General features: G+C 47.9%; 1 protein-coding gene across 6 annotated transcripts in view; it reads right to left on the bottom strand.

Moving 5' to 3' along the window:
* Nucleotides 1–18,954, bottom strand: part of ASAP2 (ArfGAP with SH3 domain, ankyrin repeat and PH domain 2) — a gene marked incomplete at its 5' end in the record, with an annotated part of 159,735 nt that overhangs the window by 28,680 nt on the left and 112,101 nt on the right. For all 6 annotated transcript variants that reach the window (XM_082357545.1, XM_082357547.1, XM_082357546.1 and 3 more), the window contains 6 exons: nt 4,226–4,359; nt 6,501–6,667; nt 6,745–6,793; nt 12,632–12,719; nt 17,860–17,929; nt 18,027–18,130. In XM_082357545.1, the coding sequence (XP_082213671.1) occupies nt 4,226–4,359; nt 6,501–6,667; nt 6,745–6,793; nt 12,632–12,719; nt 17,860–17,929; nt 18,027–18,130 (612 nt within the window). The remainder of the gene's footprint in view (nt 1–4,225; nt 4,360–6,500; nt 6,668–6,744; nt 6,794–12,631; nt 12,720–17,859; nt 17,930–18,026; nt 18,131–18,954) is intronic.

Genomic DNA, 18,954 nt, shown 5'->3' on the forward strand with positions numbered 1-18,954 from the left:
CACTCCCTCTCTCAGATCCAGCTGTTGGCTGGTCTGCTTTATATTTAACAGCTTGTTAACAACTTCATGAGGAGGCAGGAGAAAGTCATAAAATAGGCCCGAGTCAGTAATATGTGCTCCTGGGGGGTTTCTGACCCTGTTCTTTGATGGAAGAAGGTTTTTAAATTACTGACTCAAATTCAATTCCATAATACTGAAATTTCCTTTACTAATTTCACTTACGATGTGAAACTGATCATATGATACTAGGACCCTCGTACCAACAATACTGTTTTATGTAGGACCTGAAAATCAGAACTGAAATCGTCATCTTCTATGTTAAGGAGGAACTTTATCTTTTTAAAATTTATGCTTATCAGGAGGTTTTCTGAAAGCAGATTTGCTTTAAAATCTAAGGATCTTAGGCTGGTACATGCTAGAGTAGTTAAAATGGCACAGCTTCCCTGAACTCTAATCAAATTAATACTTCAATTACCCCAGTTTCTTTCCACTGAGTAAGAAGTGATTCTAGAAGCAGGAGGCAAAGGGAAGGAAAGATGACTGCTGACCAGCCATCTTCACAGATGCTGCTGAAACCCACTCGGTTGACATGGGAATCAAGCATGGCTTGAAACAAAAACAAATTATGAAGGAAATGGTGAAACCGCCACGACATACCATCAGGGGAAACTGTTTACAAACCCCAGGCCAGAAAATACTTTATGGAATTAAGCAAAAGACTTCTGTCACGAGGACCACGGTGAGACCATATGGGGGGACAGAAGCTGCACTTTACGGGGTGAGCATCTGTCTATTTAGAACACAATGCCAGCCAGGAAATGAAAATCCCTGCTCGTGTTATCTGCTGTCTCCATCAGGCCGTGCAAAACCCCTCTTCTGTCACAGCACATCTGTGTGTGTGGCTCTGTGACTCTGCTCTGGAAAGCAGCCCTGTCCGGGCTGCAGCCTCGGACACGCCAGCAAGATATCTTCCAGTTCACCATCGTATCTCTTTAACAGGGTACAAGGGGTCTAATTAACATGTGCTGCCCAAGAAAACGTATTCTGATGAACACACCAGCCCAAGACCCTGACACTGCTCTGTGAACCTGAAAGGTTCACAAACGGAGCAGTCAACCCGGGTGGAGTCTGCCTGCGGATTCACACATTAGGACACGCAGATGATTTTTCTGGAAGGATTTTGTTCAAATCATCTTGGAGGAGAAGGTAGCAATGATAATAATGATAGCTAATACTTTATAGTTCTCACTATGTGCTGGATGTAATTCTGAACACACGCACACAGAGTGTGTGTCAAGCCTTCTGGAGGTCTTTTGTTCAGGCACCTGACTGTCTAAGCAAAATAAAAGAACCAGGTGCTCTAAAAAGGCTTGAAATTCTCATGCTTTACAAATGGCACTAACACCTGACACACACCCTCCACCTATTGCTTAACAAAGGGCTGAGGAATAAGGGTCTGGAGGTGGTGTCATGCCCGCAGTAACGGGGTTGGGGTGAGAGGGGGAGACGTCCACCTCCTGGGAGTGGCCAGACAGGCGAGTTCAGGGGCAAAGAGAGGGTGGGAATAAACCCCACGTGATTCAGGCCTCTGCCCTTTGTTTTTCTGATAACCACTCAGGAAAAGAGGTTTAGATAAGGGAGAGTTTAAAGCTATGGCAGAGATTAGACATCAGAAATATCTGCAGATCTTAGTTAAGCAGCCTCTTCCTGATTTCTCCATAATGGCTGAGAGTTGGTCAAACTTCGAACACCTAGGAGAATATACAGACAGAGATACAGACGGAGGCTCCAGGAGAAGAAACAAAGATCTGAGCCTGGGATCAGAAGCCAGCTCATCTTTTCATCGAAATGGAAACATTCTCCTTCCAACCGTGTCTGGTGTTTCTCTCTGCAGTAGGCAGTAGTCTCAGGCAGATCGTCAGTTAAGTTTCTGAGACACATTTAAGCAGGTATAACAGATGTGTCAGGATCAGGCTCCTACCAGCTTACACAAGCCAGCTGTTAAACTGCCATTATTAAAAATTACATTATATAAACTCATGATCAAATAAACTATACTAGGGAAGTCCCTGGCGGTCCAGTGGTTAGGACTCCCCGCTTCCACTGCCGGGGCCCAGGGGTCGATCCCTGATCGGGGAACTGAGATCCCATAAGCTGCGTGGTGCAGCCTCAAAAAAAAACAAACAAAAAGACTATACTAAAAACAAAGTAATACTCAAAACTCATCACTTCCTAACTATTTTACTATGCTGTTTTTGAAGTTGTATTTGTGCGGCAAACTTCCGACATAATGTGTGCGGTCGTTCCCACCGCACATTCAGTTATCCACACTGTGGCCTGCAAATGGCCATGGTGGGAGCATTTACATCACGTGACCGGGGCTACAAAGCCGGGCTTTTTTCCCTCCCAGAGAGCTGGCGGTTAGACATTTGTCAGGGATGAGGACGGGGAATGAGGAGGGACGGTAGTGACATTTAAATGCTCTCCACAGGGAGAGTCCTCAAGGCTTAAACGTGTGAGCTCTGGAATCAGATTAAAGAGGCCTCCACCCCAGATCTGGTGCTTTGATAGCTACGTAACCTTGGGCTTATTGAAACATTCTAAGCCTCAGTTCCTCTTTTGTAAAATGGAGATAATACACCAGGGCCACAGGGCTGGAGTGACGGGCAAAATGAGCTAAGACACACAAAGCGCTCCGCGAAGTGCCTCGTACAAAATCAACAATTATTACTTCAGCATAAACCACTGAACACTTCCAATTGTTTTAAAAAAAACCACCAGGGCAGTACAGCAACTGCAGTAGTTTACCAGTGCTCACTGAGAAGTAATTTATGTTTCTCTGGAAATATACTGTGAGAATTTCAAATCTATGCCATCACCAGTTACCCAGGATACCGCCTGCACACACACAGCTCTGTGATGGAGGCTGTACGCGTTATGACATTAACTGTAGTGTGTAACCGAGAATACACTGCTGGGTCCCGCCAAGGCTAGCTTAGCTGTAACCTTGAAGCAATCCGTGATACTACTGAAACTGGGCTACCAGAATCCACTCTAGCTTCTCCCAGCTTTGCCTCTCAAGACCGTAAACGAACCCCTTGGAAAGACAGCAAGGATCTGACAAGATAGTTCTAAATGCATCACAAGTTCAGACACGTTGGATCCAGAATAGTCATGGGTACGACTCACGGCCCCCTGAGAGGTCTACTGACCACAGTAACTGGTTTTCTGCCAAGACTCTTGCTCTCGACACTAAAATCAATGGCAAAATCAACGTCCCCTAAACAGTCACCGTCCAATGCTCAGCCACCTCAGGAAACAATTTCAAATACTGCCTTCTCATCAGCAGTTATAGACTTTGGAAACAGTCCGAAGAGCTCATGTTTTAGGTGCCCCGAAGCACCGCCCATGTGTGATACGCTTGTTCCTCGGTGGGGCCAGTCTCAACGCTCTGAAAGCCACTTTTCAGGAAATGCTTCAACCCCCTAATACACTGCATGGCTTATGTGTTATCACCCAACCAACAATGAAACTTTTTTTTTTTTTTTAGAAACAAAGGCAATAGAAGCAAATACCAGTATCTCTCCCAAAAGGCAACAATAAGGGACAGAGGACAAGTCCACCGGAGGCTTGAGCCAGGTAATGACTGCACCACAGACTCGGCAGACGACTCAGGAAGAATGAGTCCTTCACTGTCTCTGGGCTCTGCACCTGCTTAATGACTGGGGTGAACTGGACTCTGCCACCATCCTATTCCAGAATCTCACACCAGTCTCAACACTCCTTTATAAGTTCAATTCATTGTATTCATTTAAGGATAAACCTTTGTGGGACTTCCCTGGTGGTCCAGTGGGTAAGACTCCGCTCTCCCAATGCAGGGGGCCCGGGTCCGATCCCTAGTCAGGGAACTAGATCCTGCATGCATGCCGCAACTAAGAGTCTGCATGCTGCAACTAAAGATGTCACATGTCACAATTAAGACCCGGCGCAGCCAAAAAAAAAAAAAAAAAAAAAAGAATAAAGCTTTGCAACCCCCAGCTACAATACTAGTAGCCGAGGAGGAAGAATTACCAATGAGTTTCTAATTGCCCAAATCCACTAGGTAATATCAACAGCTACCAGCCCAGTGGAATTTAAAGAAACAGAAACGGATTCGAGTGCCAAAATGAAAACCTAGCTTTCAGATCATTTGTTTTCACTCCAAAATCAAGGATTTGAAACGTACCAGCAGCTCAGATGTTCCTAACACATCTAGCGTCAGGGACTGCATCCTGGAGTAGTGAACCCCCAGCTCTCGGTGGATCCCAGAACACTCAATGCAGGTCAGAATGCCCAGGTTGGTGGAGAGCCACGTAGGATCTGCCAAAGAGAATGGGGAAAATCACAGCTTGTAAGGAGAGGGCAGGGGTCAGAACTTTTTTCTTGCATAGTTACTGAACATGGAGTTTTGTTGCATCATTAGCATTTTTTTTTTGGATCCTAGATGCAGCTGGAACCCGCCGTTCATCATTAATTACCACCAATTTACACACAATACACACATGTGCACGTATCTATTCTCTGTCCTCTTCCTAAGGCTCCACCTCCCCATCCTTCCATTCATTTGTTAAGCACTCCCAAGGGGCAGGGCTGTGTGTACAAGAATAAATAGGACACGGTGCCCTCTAGTGGCCGAGGGTCCCTGGATACAGACCACCCCCATCACCAACCTGATGGTACCAGCAAAGGGGACAAAGTCTAGCACCACACAGGGGACTGTCTTAACACACGTCTATATGTCAAACATGCTAATAACCGGCAGAGAACACACACTATGTGCTGATGCCATGTTCTGTTCAGCACAGAGTTGAAGCAATTATAGTAGCAATAATAGCTCAAAGTGTGAGAGCTTCAGAAATTACAGGTGCTTTCCCTTAATTTCTCATTTAACACATACAAGAGCGCCTGGAGGCAAACAGGGCAGGTGTCTTCACCATCTTGCTCAGAGAGGTGAAGGGCCTTCCTTGCGTGAGGCTGCAGAGCCAGACTGCAGCCCTGCCTTCATCTGGGCTCAAACCCACACCTGCACCACATGTTTACTTGCTCAGCGAAGCCTCCTAGCTGTGTGCCAGAGTAGGCACTCAAGAAATGCTTGACGGATGAATGCTGAATTTACTGAAAACACGGAATTCAAAATAAAACATTCTTGAGCACATGATCACAGCCCAGAAGTACAATTCTTTTTAGAATTGCTTGTTGCCCTCAGAAACTCATAGGAGGCAAATATTGCAACCTTGGTCACTAGTTGACTGCAAAGTTATTTTTAAAATGTTCAAATTATAAACATTTTATCCGAGTTCGGAAATACTCCTGGGCACTGGTGTTTTCACTTCACTAGACCTATCCTACCGAATCGACTGTGTCTTGCTTTTGGTGGGTATGAGTGTACATTTAGACTGCTTTATATCACTCAGACTGTCTTTTAGCATTTTAAAACAAAAATGTCATAGCTTTGATTCCTTATAAGAGTGTTTTAGAAGTCCAAGTACTACACTGTCCTCGTCTAAGAAAAAGCACAATTCGCTACCTTCACTCCCTGCAGCGTCTCCTGCCAAAGGTATGTTTTTAACAGTCCGAGACCCCATGAGGTAATTCCTCAAATTACCCCCAAATACAGCCTCCAGGGTAACAGGAACCCACGGCACTTCTCAACTGTCCACTCTATTTTCGATGCGCCTTTTTTAAGATGGAAGTTGTCGCAGAACGAGGGGAACGAAAAGGCACACGGCCACCCTAAGCAGCCCACAGCGTCTCTCATTCCACGACGTTCAGGGAACGCTCCTCCACAGCTCCCCTAACACCGGCCCATCTGAGCTACAGGAATAAGTCAGCTCATTAAACGCTTAAAATACTGGTTGTTAAAATCTACCATAGTTTATGTCCATTGAACATGAAACCCCAGGAGGCCTTATCAAAACACAGAAATAAACACCTCATTTCACGGAATGTGGCAGCTGGCCGGGGCTCACAGACAATCGCCACTGGTCCCTTCATCTTCCAAAAGGGGAAACTGACATCTAACAAAGTAAGTGGCTCTTCCAGGGTCACAGACTACACGGCAGCTTAAAGTTACTGCAGAAGTTCTACACAGCGGTACAAAGGGAGGATGGATTGAATCCCGGAAAAAGCCGCAGCCTGGAGCCAATACAATGACCGGATGACCCTGGTTCCACCCTCGCTGTGTGCTTCTGTTTTCATTTCTCAAAAAGCATTTAAACCGCTTCAGCTCTGTGGGGCCCTCTCCCCGCAGGCCTGCTCTGAGGGCCCAGAGGCAGGCATCTTCCCACCCTTTCCCCCACTTGGTCTGTGCACAGTTCAGTAAGCATCTGTGCGACAGCGTGAGCTCAGGCTGGGCTGCGCTGAGCTTGGCGTTTGAAATGAAAGGGAAAATCAGTGACTGGCTTCTGTGAATCGGAACAGGATTTAAACGTCCTAGAGCTGGGAGGGGGTGGCTGGGTCACCTGGCGCCCCGCAGTCGCAACACACGTCATTGCCTGTCATCCTCTGGACCTCGGAGATGATCTCCTTTGTCAGTTCTTGGACTATGTTATTTTCTCCCGTATTGTCATCTCCCTTAAATGCATTGTTTAGAGCTTCTTCTTTGCTGTTTTGCAGCACAGACATCCATCTAGAAAAATAACAGTGACGCTGTGTTAAATCCCGAGGACAACTGCCCTTCCAAGGTCCCACCCCCAAACAACTTACATTTGACATTCCTGTTCGTCCTCTGCTTGAAAGTGGTATGTCCTGTCATCTGCACGGCAAGAGGGGTTTCATCAATTGTGAGCCCGGACAGTAATCCATACACAATTCCAAAAGAAAGTGGTTTGTAATTAACCTCAGGAAGAGTCTAAACTCTGCTACGAAGTCAATTGTATACAACCCAGCACCCCTCCCTGCCCTTTACAAGCCCTCGCCTGGGAACTGTGGCTTTCTCATGCAAATTATCGAGGCAGCTCTGTTCCTCCATTCCAGTCTAAAGAGAAGCAACTTCCAAAAACTGAAGCTCTTCAATGAAAACCATCACTATCCTTTCAAAAGCTTTTTTTTTTTTTTTTTAACTTGCTACAGAGTTGGCCCCCAATTGTTATGGCCCTTTGAATAGTAAAAGTCTTATCTAAAGTGAGTATCTTACAAGATTTCTGGCTTTCTTAGCCCAAAGTGTATAGCCTCAGTCCAGTTGTGGGAAAGCATCAGAGAAACCCAAACTGAGGGACATATGACCAAAAAACTGACCAATAATTTTCAAAGTATCAAAGTAATGAAAGACAAGGAAAGATACAGAACTGATATAGACTGTAGGTGACTAGGGCGAAATAACAGCAGCAATGTGGAATCCTGGAGAGAATCCTGGAACAGAAAGAGGACACTAGTGGAAAAAATGGTAAAATCTGAATAAGATTCTTAGTTAACAGCATCACACCAATGTAAATTTCCTGGTTTTGACAGTTGCAGATATGGCTGATATTATATACTAAATAGTAATTGACAACCTGTACTATGCTGTCAGTATTAGGGGGCAGCTGGGTAAGGGATATACAGAAATTCTTTGCCTACAATCAGTCCAAAAACGAAGTAAAAAAGAAAATTAAATTTAAAAAACAAAAAAGAAAAAAAAAAAGGGAGGAGATCCAACTTCTGCAGATGGCAGAGCAGTGACAGGCAGGGACTGTCCTTGGGGTTCCCAGTAAACATCGTGCCCCTCAAAGTGAGTGAACATTGTGGCCTTTACACTCCTGAAAGCACTTTAGTTCTTAGGATAATTTTTGGTGAGCTGACTGGGAGGAGGCTGAGGCCCAGAGAGGTTAAGAGGCAGGAACAAGCGCACCCCGTGGCCGAGGGGTCAGGTTTTGACCCCGGCTCTGATCCTCTTCCTTCCTTTTTTCCTGACACGGAGGGGACACCCCGCACCCTCTATCCCCAGCCTGTTACTGAGGAAAGGAACAGGGTTTAAGAGAACTGTGCCAAGGGGCTTCCCTGGTGGTCCAGTGGTTAAGAATCCGCCTTCCAATGCAGGGGACGCGGGTTCCATCCCCGGTCCAGGAACTAAGATCCCACATGCCTCGGGGCAACTAGGCCAGCGCGCAGCAACTACTGAGCCCACGCCCTCTGGAGCCTGTGCGCAACTAGAGAAGCCCACGTGCCACAACGAAAGATCCCGCATGCCACAACTAGGACCTGGCACAGCCAAAAATAAAATAAATACTTTAAAAAAAAAAGAGACCCGTGTCTAGTTCAGAAAAATAAACTTAATCCTGTGATTCAAATGTTAGTGGTCAGGTGCTGGGAAGGGAGGCCGCTTTCCCTGCCCCCGCTCTACCTGGTGTGCAGAGCCTTACCTGCGGGAGGACCGGAGCGGGCAGGTCCACATCCACTCTAAGTGGATCTCAGAGTCCTCGGGAAGCCATGACCATGACAGGTTACACCAGAGGACTGGGTCTGACATCAGGCCTAAAACCTTCCAAGTTTTCCCTGAGCCACTTCATGGTCAGACCAGACACAGATGCCGCAGGAAAATCAAGGAGATGGGGGAACAACCCATTTCTGTGGCCAATTCTTCATTTTAACACGTGAATGGTGGAGAAGCGGGGGAAATTCTCTGTGAAAATTTCCAAATAAGAATTCCCTTGTATGGAACCCTCTTGCACTGTTGGTGGGAATGTAAACTGATACAACCACTATGGAGAACAGTATGGAGGTTCCTTAAAAAACTAAAAATAGAATTACCATATGGCCCAGCAATCCCACTACTGGGCATACACCCAGAGAAAACCATAATTCAAAAAGACACATGCACCCCAATGTTCACTGCAGCACTATTTACAACAGCCAGGTCACAGAAGCAACCTAAATGCCTGTCGACAGACGAATGGATAAAGAAGGTGTGGTACATATATACAATGCAATATTACTCAGCCATAAAAAGAAACGAATTAGGGTCATTTGTAGAGACATGGATGGACGCAGAAACTGTCATACAGAGTGAAGTAAGTCAGAAAGAGAAAAACAAGTATCGTATATTAACGCATATATGTGGAATCTAGAAAAATGGTACAGATGAACCGGTTTGCAAGGCAGAAACAGAGACACAGATGTAGAGAACAAACCTATGGACACCAAGGGGGGAGAGTGGCGGGGGGTGGTGGTGGTGGGATGAACTGGGAGATTGGGATTGACATGTAGACACTGATGTGTACAAAATAGATAACTAATAAGAACCTGGGGGTTTCCCTGGTGGCGCAGTGGTTGAGAATCTGCCTGCCAATGCAGGGGACACGGGTTCGAACCCTGGTCTGGGAAGATCCCACATGCCGCGGAGCAACTAGGCCCGTGAGCCACAATTACTGAGCCTGCGCGTCTGGAGCCTGTGCTCCCCAACAAGAGAGGCCGTGACAGTGAGAGGCCCGCGCACCGCGATGAAGACTGGTCCCCGCTTGCCGCAACTAGAGAAAGCCCTCACACAGAAACGAAGACCCAACACAGCCAAAAATAAATAAATTAAAAAAAAAAAAAAGAACCTGCTGTATATTAAAAAAAAAAAAAAATTCCCTTGTATGGATACTCTTTCAAGATGCCTTTACACCAAGAACAGTTTCTAGCAGATTCAACTAGAGGGAGGCGAAAAGAGGAAGTTTCCAGAGCCCTGCTGTGAGGTATCCTGGGAAGGGCTGCTTCTCTGCCCCAGGCTCGGGCTCCAGTGGGCCACGAACCCTCCATGTGGACCTGGAGAGGCACCCTGTGGGTCCATCCCACTCAGGGGACTGACCTAGATCACGTGCACCTTCTCCTACACCTCCCACCCCAACCTGGCATGACTGCATGATCTGAGGATAATGGCTCAGGACTTGAATTTGTAAACAGTGGGGTCAATCTGAGGGCAAGAGGACTGCACAAGCTCCAGAAGGGCTGGCCTTGCCACAGGGACGTCCTCCTTGGGAAGCCAGGCCCACCGACGGCTTGATCTGGGCGGGGAGTCCCTGTCTGGGGGAAAGATCGGTAAAGGAGGATTCTGCAGGGAAACAGCTGAAGCCAGCGGTCAGTCTGTTCCTCCCGGGCTCTCCGGGTGATTCCAAGCTGGCTTTGCAGGTTGAGGGACAGGAGGAAGGGGCGGCTCCTCGGGGCCTGGTAGACTCACACCGGAAACAGCATCCTCGCTGCCCACCTCCAGCTTGACTTTCACTTCTCCAGCCACCCAGATGTTCCACGAGCACAAAGGTGTCTCGGGGATACGCGTGTGCCCCAGCAGCCCGGTCAGCAGGTACAGTCAGACCCGAAGCCAGGCCCCCACCTCTCAGGTCACGGTTTTCTCGCTCTGCAGTGTCTCCCTTGATGGTTCCTGGGGGGGTGGGGGTGGGGGGATCCTGACCAGTTTCGACGTTTCTCTGTAACGACCCAAACCCACGTAGCGCTGCAACAAAGCACTGCCACTACACACCCCCCCAGGGCAGCATCACCTCTTGAAAACTAGCTGAGGATGACAAGTGTGTAGGACCGGATTCATTCTACCCACTGGAAGACAGTGGCAAGAAGACATGAGAGCATTTTTCAAAGACGACAGTGGACTCTGGCAAGTTCACCGCAGCGCCTAGGACTAGACTCGGTAAGCCCTCCCGGGTGCCGGAGGCCGGAAGCTCTTGACCGAAGGTCGGAAGCTCTTGACCGAAGGTATGTATCATGTCAGGCACCAGAGCAAAGACACTGATGGAATCTTGCAAATGTCAGGTGGCCAGAGCGCGAGCACAGAACCAGATGCTCGCAGTAACTCACGCCTGTAGCAGCAAGGCACGCTCACACCTACCGATCCTCCTCGGGGCCTGGCCAGCTGTTCAAATGTGTATGCTGGGAGGCTTCGGAGTCATCTACACGCCTGAAAGAGATGCTTCTGCACACGTGGTCTCTGACGGGGGCCCCATAGGGGTGCTGGAGCGACCGGGGCAAGCGAGGGCGTGCGGGCTCCCCTCCCCGTGCGCAGAACTCACACTCCGTGACTAACCGCCGATCAGCTACTGGAGGGGAATGCGCCACTTCTCATGAGTTACTGCTTCAGAAAATGAAAGGCCGCAGCCCTCCAAGTGTCCCCTAGACACTGGCTGACGTCAGGTACGACCCCCAAGCTGTCTCCCTTTAACTGTCACTTTTTATTGCCCTCCAGGGGCACATTTTAAACCACGGTCAATCCTCCACATTCCACACCGTCCTGAGTGAGTGAAGGACCTGCGAGTGAGGAGGGTAAATGAATCTGCGGGCCTGACTACACTGAGCAGGGACACAGGATTGGAAGCTGGAGAGTCAATATTTATTCTGCAAATCGGTCTGGAAGCTGAAGATCAGAGCAAACAGCACCCAAACCACACACCGCACTGCTCAACGTGCTCCTGCAGCTCTGCACCGGGTGCATGAGAATAGGACACCAGCCCGGGCCGCTGGACCAGGTGCATTAGAACGGGACACCAGCCCGGGCCGCTGGACCAGGTGCATTAGAACGGGACACCGGCCCAGGCCTCTGGACCAGGTGCATTAGAATGGGACACCGGCCCGGGCCTCTGGACCAGGTATATTAGAACAGGACACCGGCCCGGGCCGCTGGACCAGGTGCATGAGAACAGGACACCAGCCCAGGCCTCTGGACCAGGTGCATGAGAACAGGACATGAGCCCGGGCCTCCGTCTCCTCCCCAAGCACAGAGGAGCCGGTAATCATTTCCTCTAAGTTTGCTGTGAGCATTAAATTACATAGTAACTTCCTACCCTCGATAATACAACCCAACACACATCTTAAAAAGCAGCCACCTCATGCTCGGGATACTGAGGCAAATAAGACAGCACTCATCTTCCCAAAAGGCACGGTCTGGAGTTTTCCTCTATAAATATAACTCTTGTGCCCAAATCCCCAATGACTGCCTTTTGAAAGGGGAGCTGGCCCTTTCCTTCCCCGAAACTGTAACTCTGCCACCGAAAACTGCGAAGACCAAAAGGCCATCATATTTCTTTAAGATATCGCTCGCCCTTTCCCTCTTCCTTAGGCGATGCTGAGAGGCCACTTGCCACAATGGATGGTTCTGTGGCGGTTCTTCTGGGTCTGCCACAAAGACGAGCAGCACAGGAGCAGAAACACTAATTCTGGGGTGGGAAGACAAGCAGATTTCAACCTGAAAGTTTCAAGAGCTATACCGGGGACCTCATCACATCAGCGGTGCAGCAGTTCGAACAGCGCCCAAGTTAGGGGAGCTCTGATGACAGAACTGCCCTTTTTTATAGTGAAGTGAAGGGATTTTTAGGCTTGAGGGCTGATCTAGTATAATCTCCTTGTTTACGAATAGGAAACCCGAGTCTTGGGAAGCTGAGAGGACGTGCCCAGGTTTACAGATCCCGCGAGTGGAGCAAGGCCGTCCGCAGATTCAAGCCCTGAACCGAGAGACCGGCAAGCAGACCATCACCAGCGGAAATAAAAAGCACGCAGTCACCTGAAATAAAGGGCTTTCTCTTTGAAAACCAATTCTTTAAATTAATGCACTGTCTGAAATGGGGTTGATGCCCTAGACGAGAGTGTAAAATAATTTCTCTGCAGCACAGCGTCTGAGAAATAAACTTACGTGAAATTAGGTCAAAACACTTCTTCTCCTCAGGGTTGGTTTTCACTTGGCAGGTTAATAGGTTAAGCTTTGCAGGAGGCCGGTTTGCCTGTTGAAAGACAAAAAACAGAGATGGGTGGAAGGGAATGGGAAACCACAGTATCATTCCTCATTAAAATATAGCAAGAACAGGTTCTCACTGGCTTGCAAAGATAGCTATCAGAAGGCAGGCTTTTATGTGGAAGGCATGACAGAGGCACATCACAGGGTGTCCCTGGACCTCAGCTCCCAGGGGACAGCTGCCCCTCCCTGCAAGGGACACTGGGGGCCCACACACCCACCCAGACAGGGGTACAAGTGATGCCAGCCCAGCTTTGAGGTCAAGGGCAGTGGGCTCCCCTAGATCAAAATGCTCCCTGGCTAAAGCTCAGAGACATTCCGTCCTGATCAGCTGGGAACATGGGCATCCAGATCAATTTCTGGTGATCTTAAAAGTGTTTTCCTGAGTATAAACACTCACTTGCAGGGAAAGTAACCTCACAGCACAAAAGTGACAGAGAAATTATAAATAAATATATATATATATATATATATATATATATAAAATGACAGATGACAGATTCATAATCCTTAATGCCAGCCATCTGTCGCTTAAATTTCAACAAAACCCACCTGGTTCACATACGTGTCCACCCACCTTCCGCCCTCCACACACAATGGTAACAAGAGATTACAATACGTTTTTGTCAGAGATGTGTCAAAAATGACTATTTCATTACCATTTCAGAAACTATCATAACTCGTCCAAAAAAGCAAAGGGCAGAAGATAAGATAATTTCAGAAAAAAAAAGAATTCTGAATGGCGAAACGCCTCTCAGAAATCTTGGAGAAATATTCAAATATGAAAGGCTTATCTTACCCACCCACCAAGCTGCTAAAGGAAAGACCAAATAAAATGTCTTAGAGTTCAGTTGTTCTTGTTTACCCCTTCCCGTGGCCACCAGCCATGTCAAGAAATTGTAAAAGCTTGGATTTGGGATTAATCGAGATACACACTCACATGCGTCTACATCTGGGCGGACCTGCATTTATAGACCCCTCTCCACTGAGCTCAGAGTCAGGGGTGAGGCAGCGTGGCCTCCGTTACAACAGGACTGACCCTTGCAGTGTGAACAGCTGGGTTTGAGGACAGCAATCTGGGACAAGCAGAAGCTGGACAGACAGGGTTGGACCAGACTCTCCTGGTTCACGGCTGTGCTGACACCTCTTACGTGGAAATCACTGCACGTTCTGCAGTCTGCCGATGCCTGACAGACGCCCTTGGGTCATCAGAAATCAGTATTCAAAGACACCAAGCTCTGCCTGATCTTGCAAACCTGGACAATTCCAAGTAGAAGTACCATCAATCCTATTTTTGATCTTTATTAATAGAATGAACTGGCTCGTCCAGGAACCAGTACACCAGATGATATGTTTCTACAGTAGGAGACCACGGCACGAATGCAACCAAGCGCTCTACCAAGGTGTTCAGCCCATAAAAAAGTATGTGCCTATTCCATCACCTCATATGGTCACACAACTACACAGGTGCATTTAGGTGATGTTCCTGTACTTCCAAATGCTGGTGTCCACTGAGGCTTAGAAGCAGGAGCAGTGAAGGGGGTGATGCGCTTTGGTAAATACAGAAAACTTCCATGGACAAGAAGATGATTTTGAATAATAATAGCTACCTTCACTCAGTTGCTGCTGCTGCCATTGTTATTAACCTATTCTGTGCTTACCTGAGGCAGGCACTGTTGTAAGCATTTTTAATGAATTAACTCATTTAATTTTCCCAGCTGCGCTCTGAGGCAGGAACTACTCCACATTTATAGATGAAAATACTGTCCCCGACAGACTAAATAATTTGATGCAGCTTATACAGCTTGGGAGCAGTAATGCCAACGTTCAAACAAGGCAGCCCGGCCCCAGAGCCCAAGCCCTTCACGGCCACTCTCTCCTGCCCTTGCCATGGCTTCCTGGGAAGCAGAGCCACTTCCCAGGATTACCTCTAAGTATCTCAAGTGCTGCAAAGAACCACACTGCACTGAGTACTCCCCCTGCCCCGCCAACCTGCCTTCTTCCGTTTTCCCTGTGCTACTAGGAAAGTTGTTCATTCTTACTGAGACACAACTACCCTCAAAGACAGATTTCTTACTTCACAGTGTATGCACCACAAAATATGGAAAAATATCCAGTGCCTATATGTGAAGTAGGAATAATGATAAAGGTATAAATGTGGCTACTATTCAAAAAGGACAACCGTGAGAATGGTCCACAAAACCTAGAAGCTGCCCATCTTAAGCTGTTCCAAGTTTTACATTAATAATTGGCTTGCTACTGGCCCATTCAGGTTAATGATTAGCTGACAGCAAGGCTGTAAGAAAAATTCACAGGAGAAAAATTTTAAATAGAGAACATTCTATCCATTAAATTCCCTCCCTGCTACAATTTGGGGAAAATGCTGTCATCATGAAATTCAGCTATAGAACAGGTCTATCTAATTCATCAGATACCAGTGTTCCTTGAGAGCCTGATTTGAGAAGCCCTGGTTTAGTAGAAAACTCAGCAAGGAGCAGGAAACAGACCCTACAGCCCTGTTTGCCATGAAGACATGGATTATTAGTGACGCTCCCATTTTAGTCAGGCCATTCCATTTTCCTCCCATTTGTCAGGCTTTTAAAAGGAAGTTTATAGTCTTCCTTCTGCATGACTGATGATCATTTAAAAAATTTTTTCAGATTTTGTAAGACACAACAGACATTTCTTCCAGCTGAATGCAGTCTCCAGCCTTTGGCGGTGTGGAAAGTGACAAATTTGGCAAAGAGGATATCTAATTAGAGTCATTTTGTCCCAAGGATAACTTCTTTCCAGGGCTAGAAAATACAATTAGCCTTGTCTCACGGGGAGTACCAACTTGGGCTTTCTACTGAATTCATCCCAGATACTATGACTGTCCCTCTGCTAAAATACAGAATACAAGCATCTCAGGTCCTAAACTGTCCCTTTTTTCCTGACGGTAAATTAACAAACATACTCAGGGAGATGCTGGCTGAACAGGTAAGCCACGCAAGGAGCCAAATCCAAACCAAACCAAACCAAACAGGCATCTCTCCACTCCTTCTCGGTGGAGGTTAATTCACATCACAGTGTGTGAACGCTCTGTAGCGGTGCAGCAGCACTGGGGTGTCGGGATCTGGCCTCCCAGAGCATGCAGGGTACCCCGCAGCAGAAAGAGGGCTGCCACAGGGACCCACTCATTTCACAGGCGAGGCAGCGGGACGGAGCCCCCGCCTGCCACTCCGCTGGGCTGCAAGGCAGCTAAAGGCAGGAGGCGGCATCCAGAGAGCGGGACTCCCGAGAGAGGGATCCCCCCAAGGGCGAAGCACTAATACAACATGCGAGCGGCGTGACAAGCTGAGCTCTCTGCATGCTAGTAAAGCTAGTTATAACCGTACCATCTGCCAAAAACTGGGGCAACCCATCAACATTTAGAGAAAACTAAGCCTCCATGTCTTCTGAGAGGAAGCTCAAGCAACAGAAATGACGAGACCCAAAGTTTATGCTGTCAGCAAAGGATTACCAGACCTGCTGTCACTCCTGTGATCGCGGGCAGAACCACTCTTTGGCTTAAGCCGAGGCCCTGGGTCTAGTGGACACGCCAATGAAGCAAATATCCCAACTGGCTTTAGAGCTGTAAACAAGCATGAAACGAAACCCAGTCTTGTTTTATGAGATTTTCTGCACTGAGGCAGTAAACCTGACTCAAAACAGAGTAGAATACAATTCGAAAGCAAATCCCAGAATCGCAGGTGTTAGGGCAGGAAGGGAACCTGGCCTTCATCCAGTCTAACATTCTCCATTTTAAACAGGAGTGGTGACTAAATCAATTTGCCTTCCTTAGTCTACAGCACTTATACCGAGTCACACACACACACACACACATCCGTATGGAAAAAAATTACATCAGGATCCAAACTGCACGGCCCCATGAGGGACGCGGTGAGCGTAAAGAAGGCCAGTGAAGGCTGGAGTTTGGAAAAGAGAAATGACCTTTATTTGCCCAGGCAGGAGCCGCATTCAATCCCCCAGGCCAGAGGCCCCTCCAGACACTTGGTATCTGCTAGTTCTGCGGTCTCTCTCCTTCTCACACAGAGTCGGTGAAAAGGAAGGGACCCCACTCCCAGCCCGTGGAAGACATACAGTCCATGCTGCAGTGCCACCCTTCAGGCGGGGTTCTACTCTGTCTCCTCGCTCCGAAATACTGACAAGGGCAGGGTTTCTCTGGAACCACACTGAGCCACGCCCTCTGTCCAGGGCCCTGAAAAGGCTGTCTGCACTCCCGCCCAGCTCTGCCGTCCACAGGGGAGCCGGTGGGGATGGGGGAAGAAAGGCGAAGGCTGAGGCTCGTCTCCACTATGGGACTGAGGTCAGGGCCAGGCCTCCCGCCTGGGGTGCAGGAAGGCAGGCCACCACCAGTGTCCTCGTTCTCAGCAAAACGGCAACCAACGCTGCCTTCAGACGTTTAAAAAACATCTACCAGCCTCCACGGCTTTCACCAGATCCCGTCACACCAGGTACGGGGATGATATGCCTAAAGCCCACCGTGGAAAAGGGCCGTGTTTGTAACTGTGGTTACAATCCCTCGTCTCCAAAAGCCAGATTAAGTAAATCATTTTATTCCAACTGGCTCAGCGTATGCTGGCTCAGTTTCCTGCATGGGCAATTATACACAGGGTCGTAGAAGAAGAACCTGATGAAGGCTGGGTGCAGTATGTCTACGATAAAATTGCTGAAATCTCTCTTCTCTTGGATTTCTGATTCCCAGACTCCTCACCACCTAAACTCTTTTCCCTTGATGGAAAAGGAGAACTCTTTCCAAATGTGATGTTCAATTTCCACAGACAAAGAAAGCTGGGGAGCGGTTTGCTGCTTGTTTCTGGGAGTCACAGGCCTCTGAATACAGACCACCTGGCTCCTCAGGTGTTCCTGACCCTGTGAGGCAGCAAGGGCCCCTGCTAGGGGAGCATCAACCAGGGGCAGGGGCACCAAACCGAGGAGGCACCCACACAGGCTCTTCTCAGCAGGGACCTTGTTTAAAATGCACGCCTAGTGCCGCAGCGCAGGGCTCGGTCCCCTTACCAGGCCTCCAGCCCACATCCCCTCGTCCCGCTACAGCAGAGCCCGTGATGACAGAGGATACTACTTACGGTGCCATGGGATATGGTCAGAAAACCGTTTTTCACTGAACATTTCCTTTTCTGCCACACTTTTCGGATCCTTACAGATAAATGGGGAAAAAATAAAAGAGTTCAGAAATTTTGGCCACAGGAGATTACAAACACACACTGAAACTCTAGCAGCGCCGTCTACGTACCCATCGCTTTTCTTGTAGAGGTTGCCATTCCGCTCGGTGCCATGCTCTTTGTTTCCCTGAGGCTGGTGTAAACTATAGGCTGTGCTCTGGCGAAGCTGTGAATCCTGAAAACAGTTAAGATGTTAGTGGTTTTTAATCCTGTCCAGATTCCAATTTTTAAAAAGCAGTACACAGAGATACTTACACCCTTAACAATTTTTTTTCTTTTTAAATTAGAGAATTTCTCCTCTTAAACACACCAAAAAAGGGACATAAAATTCATATCCTGGAACTCATAAATGCCACCTACCAGGCTGGAGACGGAAATGGCAAATGCCAGTATCCCCAAACTGGCTGAAAGAATGAGCCATTTGGAAATTACGAGATTTTACTTATTTACGAGCCTTAAGTCCCTGACAGTGGCAAGAAGCTCCTGCGGTGGCAAAAGCAGCCCTCCAGAAGGAAGGCAGTAACGCTACATGTTGGAAGAGGCGGGGCTTTCAAGCAAAAAAAACACAAAAACAATGTTCTGCCTCTTACTTTGGGCAAGTTACTTAAGCTCCCTGTCTCAGTTTCCTCCTGGGAAAACAGGAAAACAATTTCTAGTAAGGACAGCAAATATAGGAAGGCTTGAGTGGGACCATGTGTGTGAATACCTGCTACATAACACATATGAACAACATCTGCTTCCTGACCCCATCAATCCCAGCAGAGGGGCCATGGCCCTAAACCCAACTGCTCCAGCCTGAGGGCAGACTGTCCACCTGGTCAGCTGAGAATATGGCCAAGTCCACCACCGCTGGGAAACTCCAGCCTTCAGCTTCTTGAGGGCAAAGACCATTAATGAATCCCCTGGGCCTAAGTCCAGTGTCTGGGATCCAACATGTGCTCAACTGGTGTTTCACAGATGATACCAGGAGCACTAACCCTGGAAATTCTGGCGAAGGAA

The sequence above is a fragment of the Balaenoptera borealis genome (genome assembly GCF_965194805.1).
Source record: "Balaenoptera borealis genome assembly, chromosome: 15".
Taxonomy (NCBI): domain Eukaryota; kingdom Metazoa; phylum Chordata; class Mammalia; order Artiodactyla; family Balaenopteridae; genus Balaenoptera; species Balaenoptera borealis.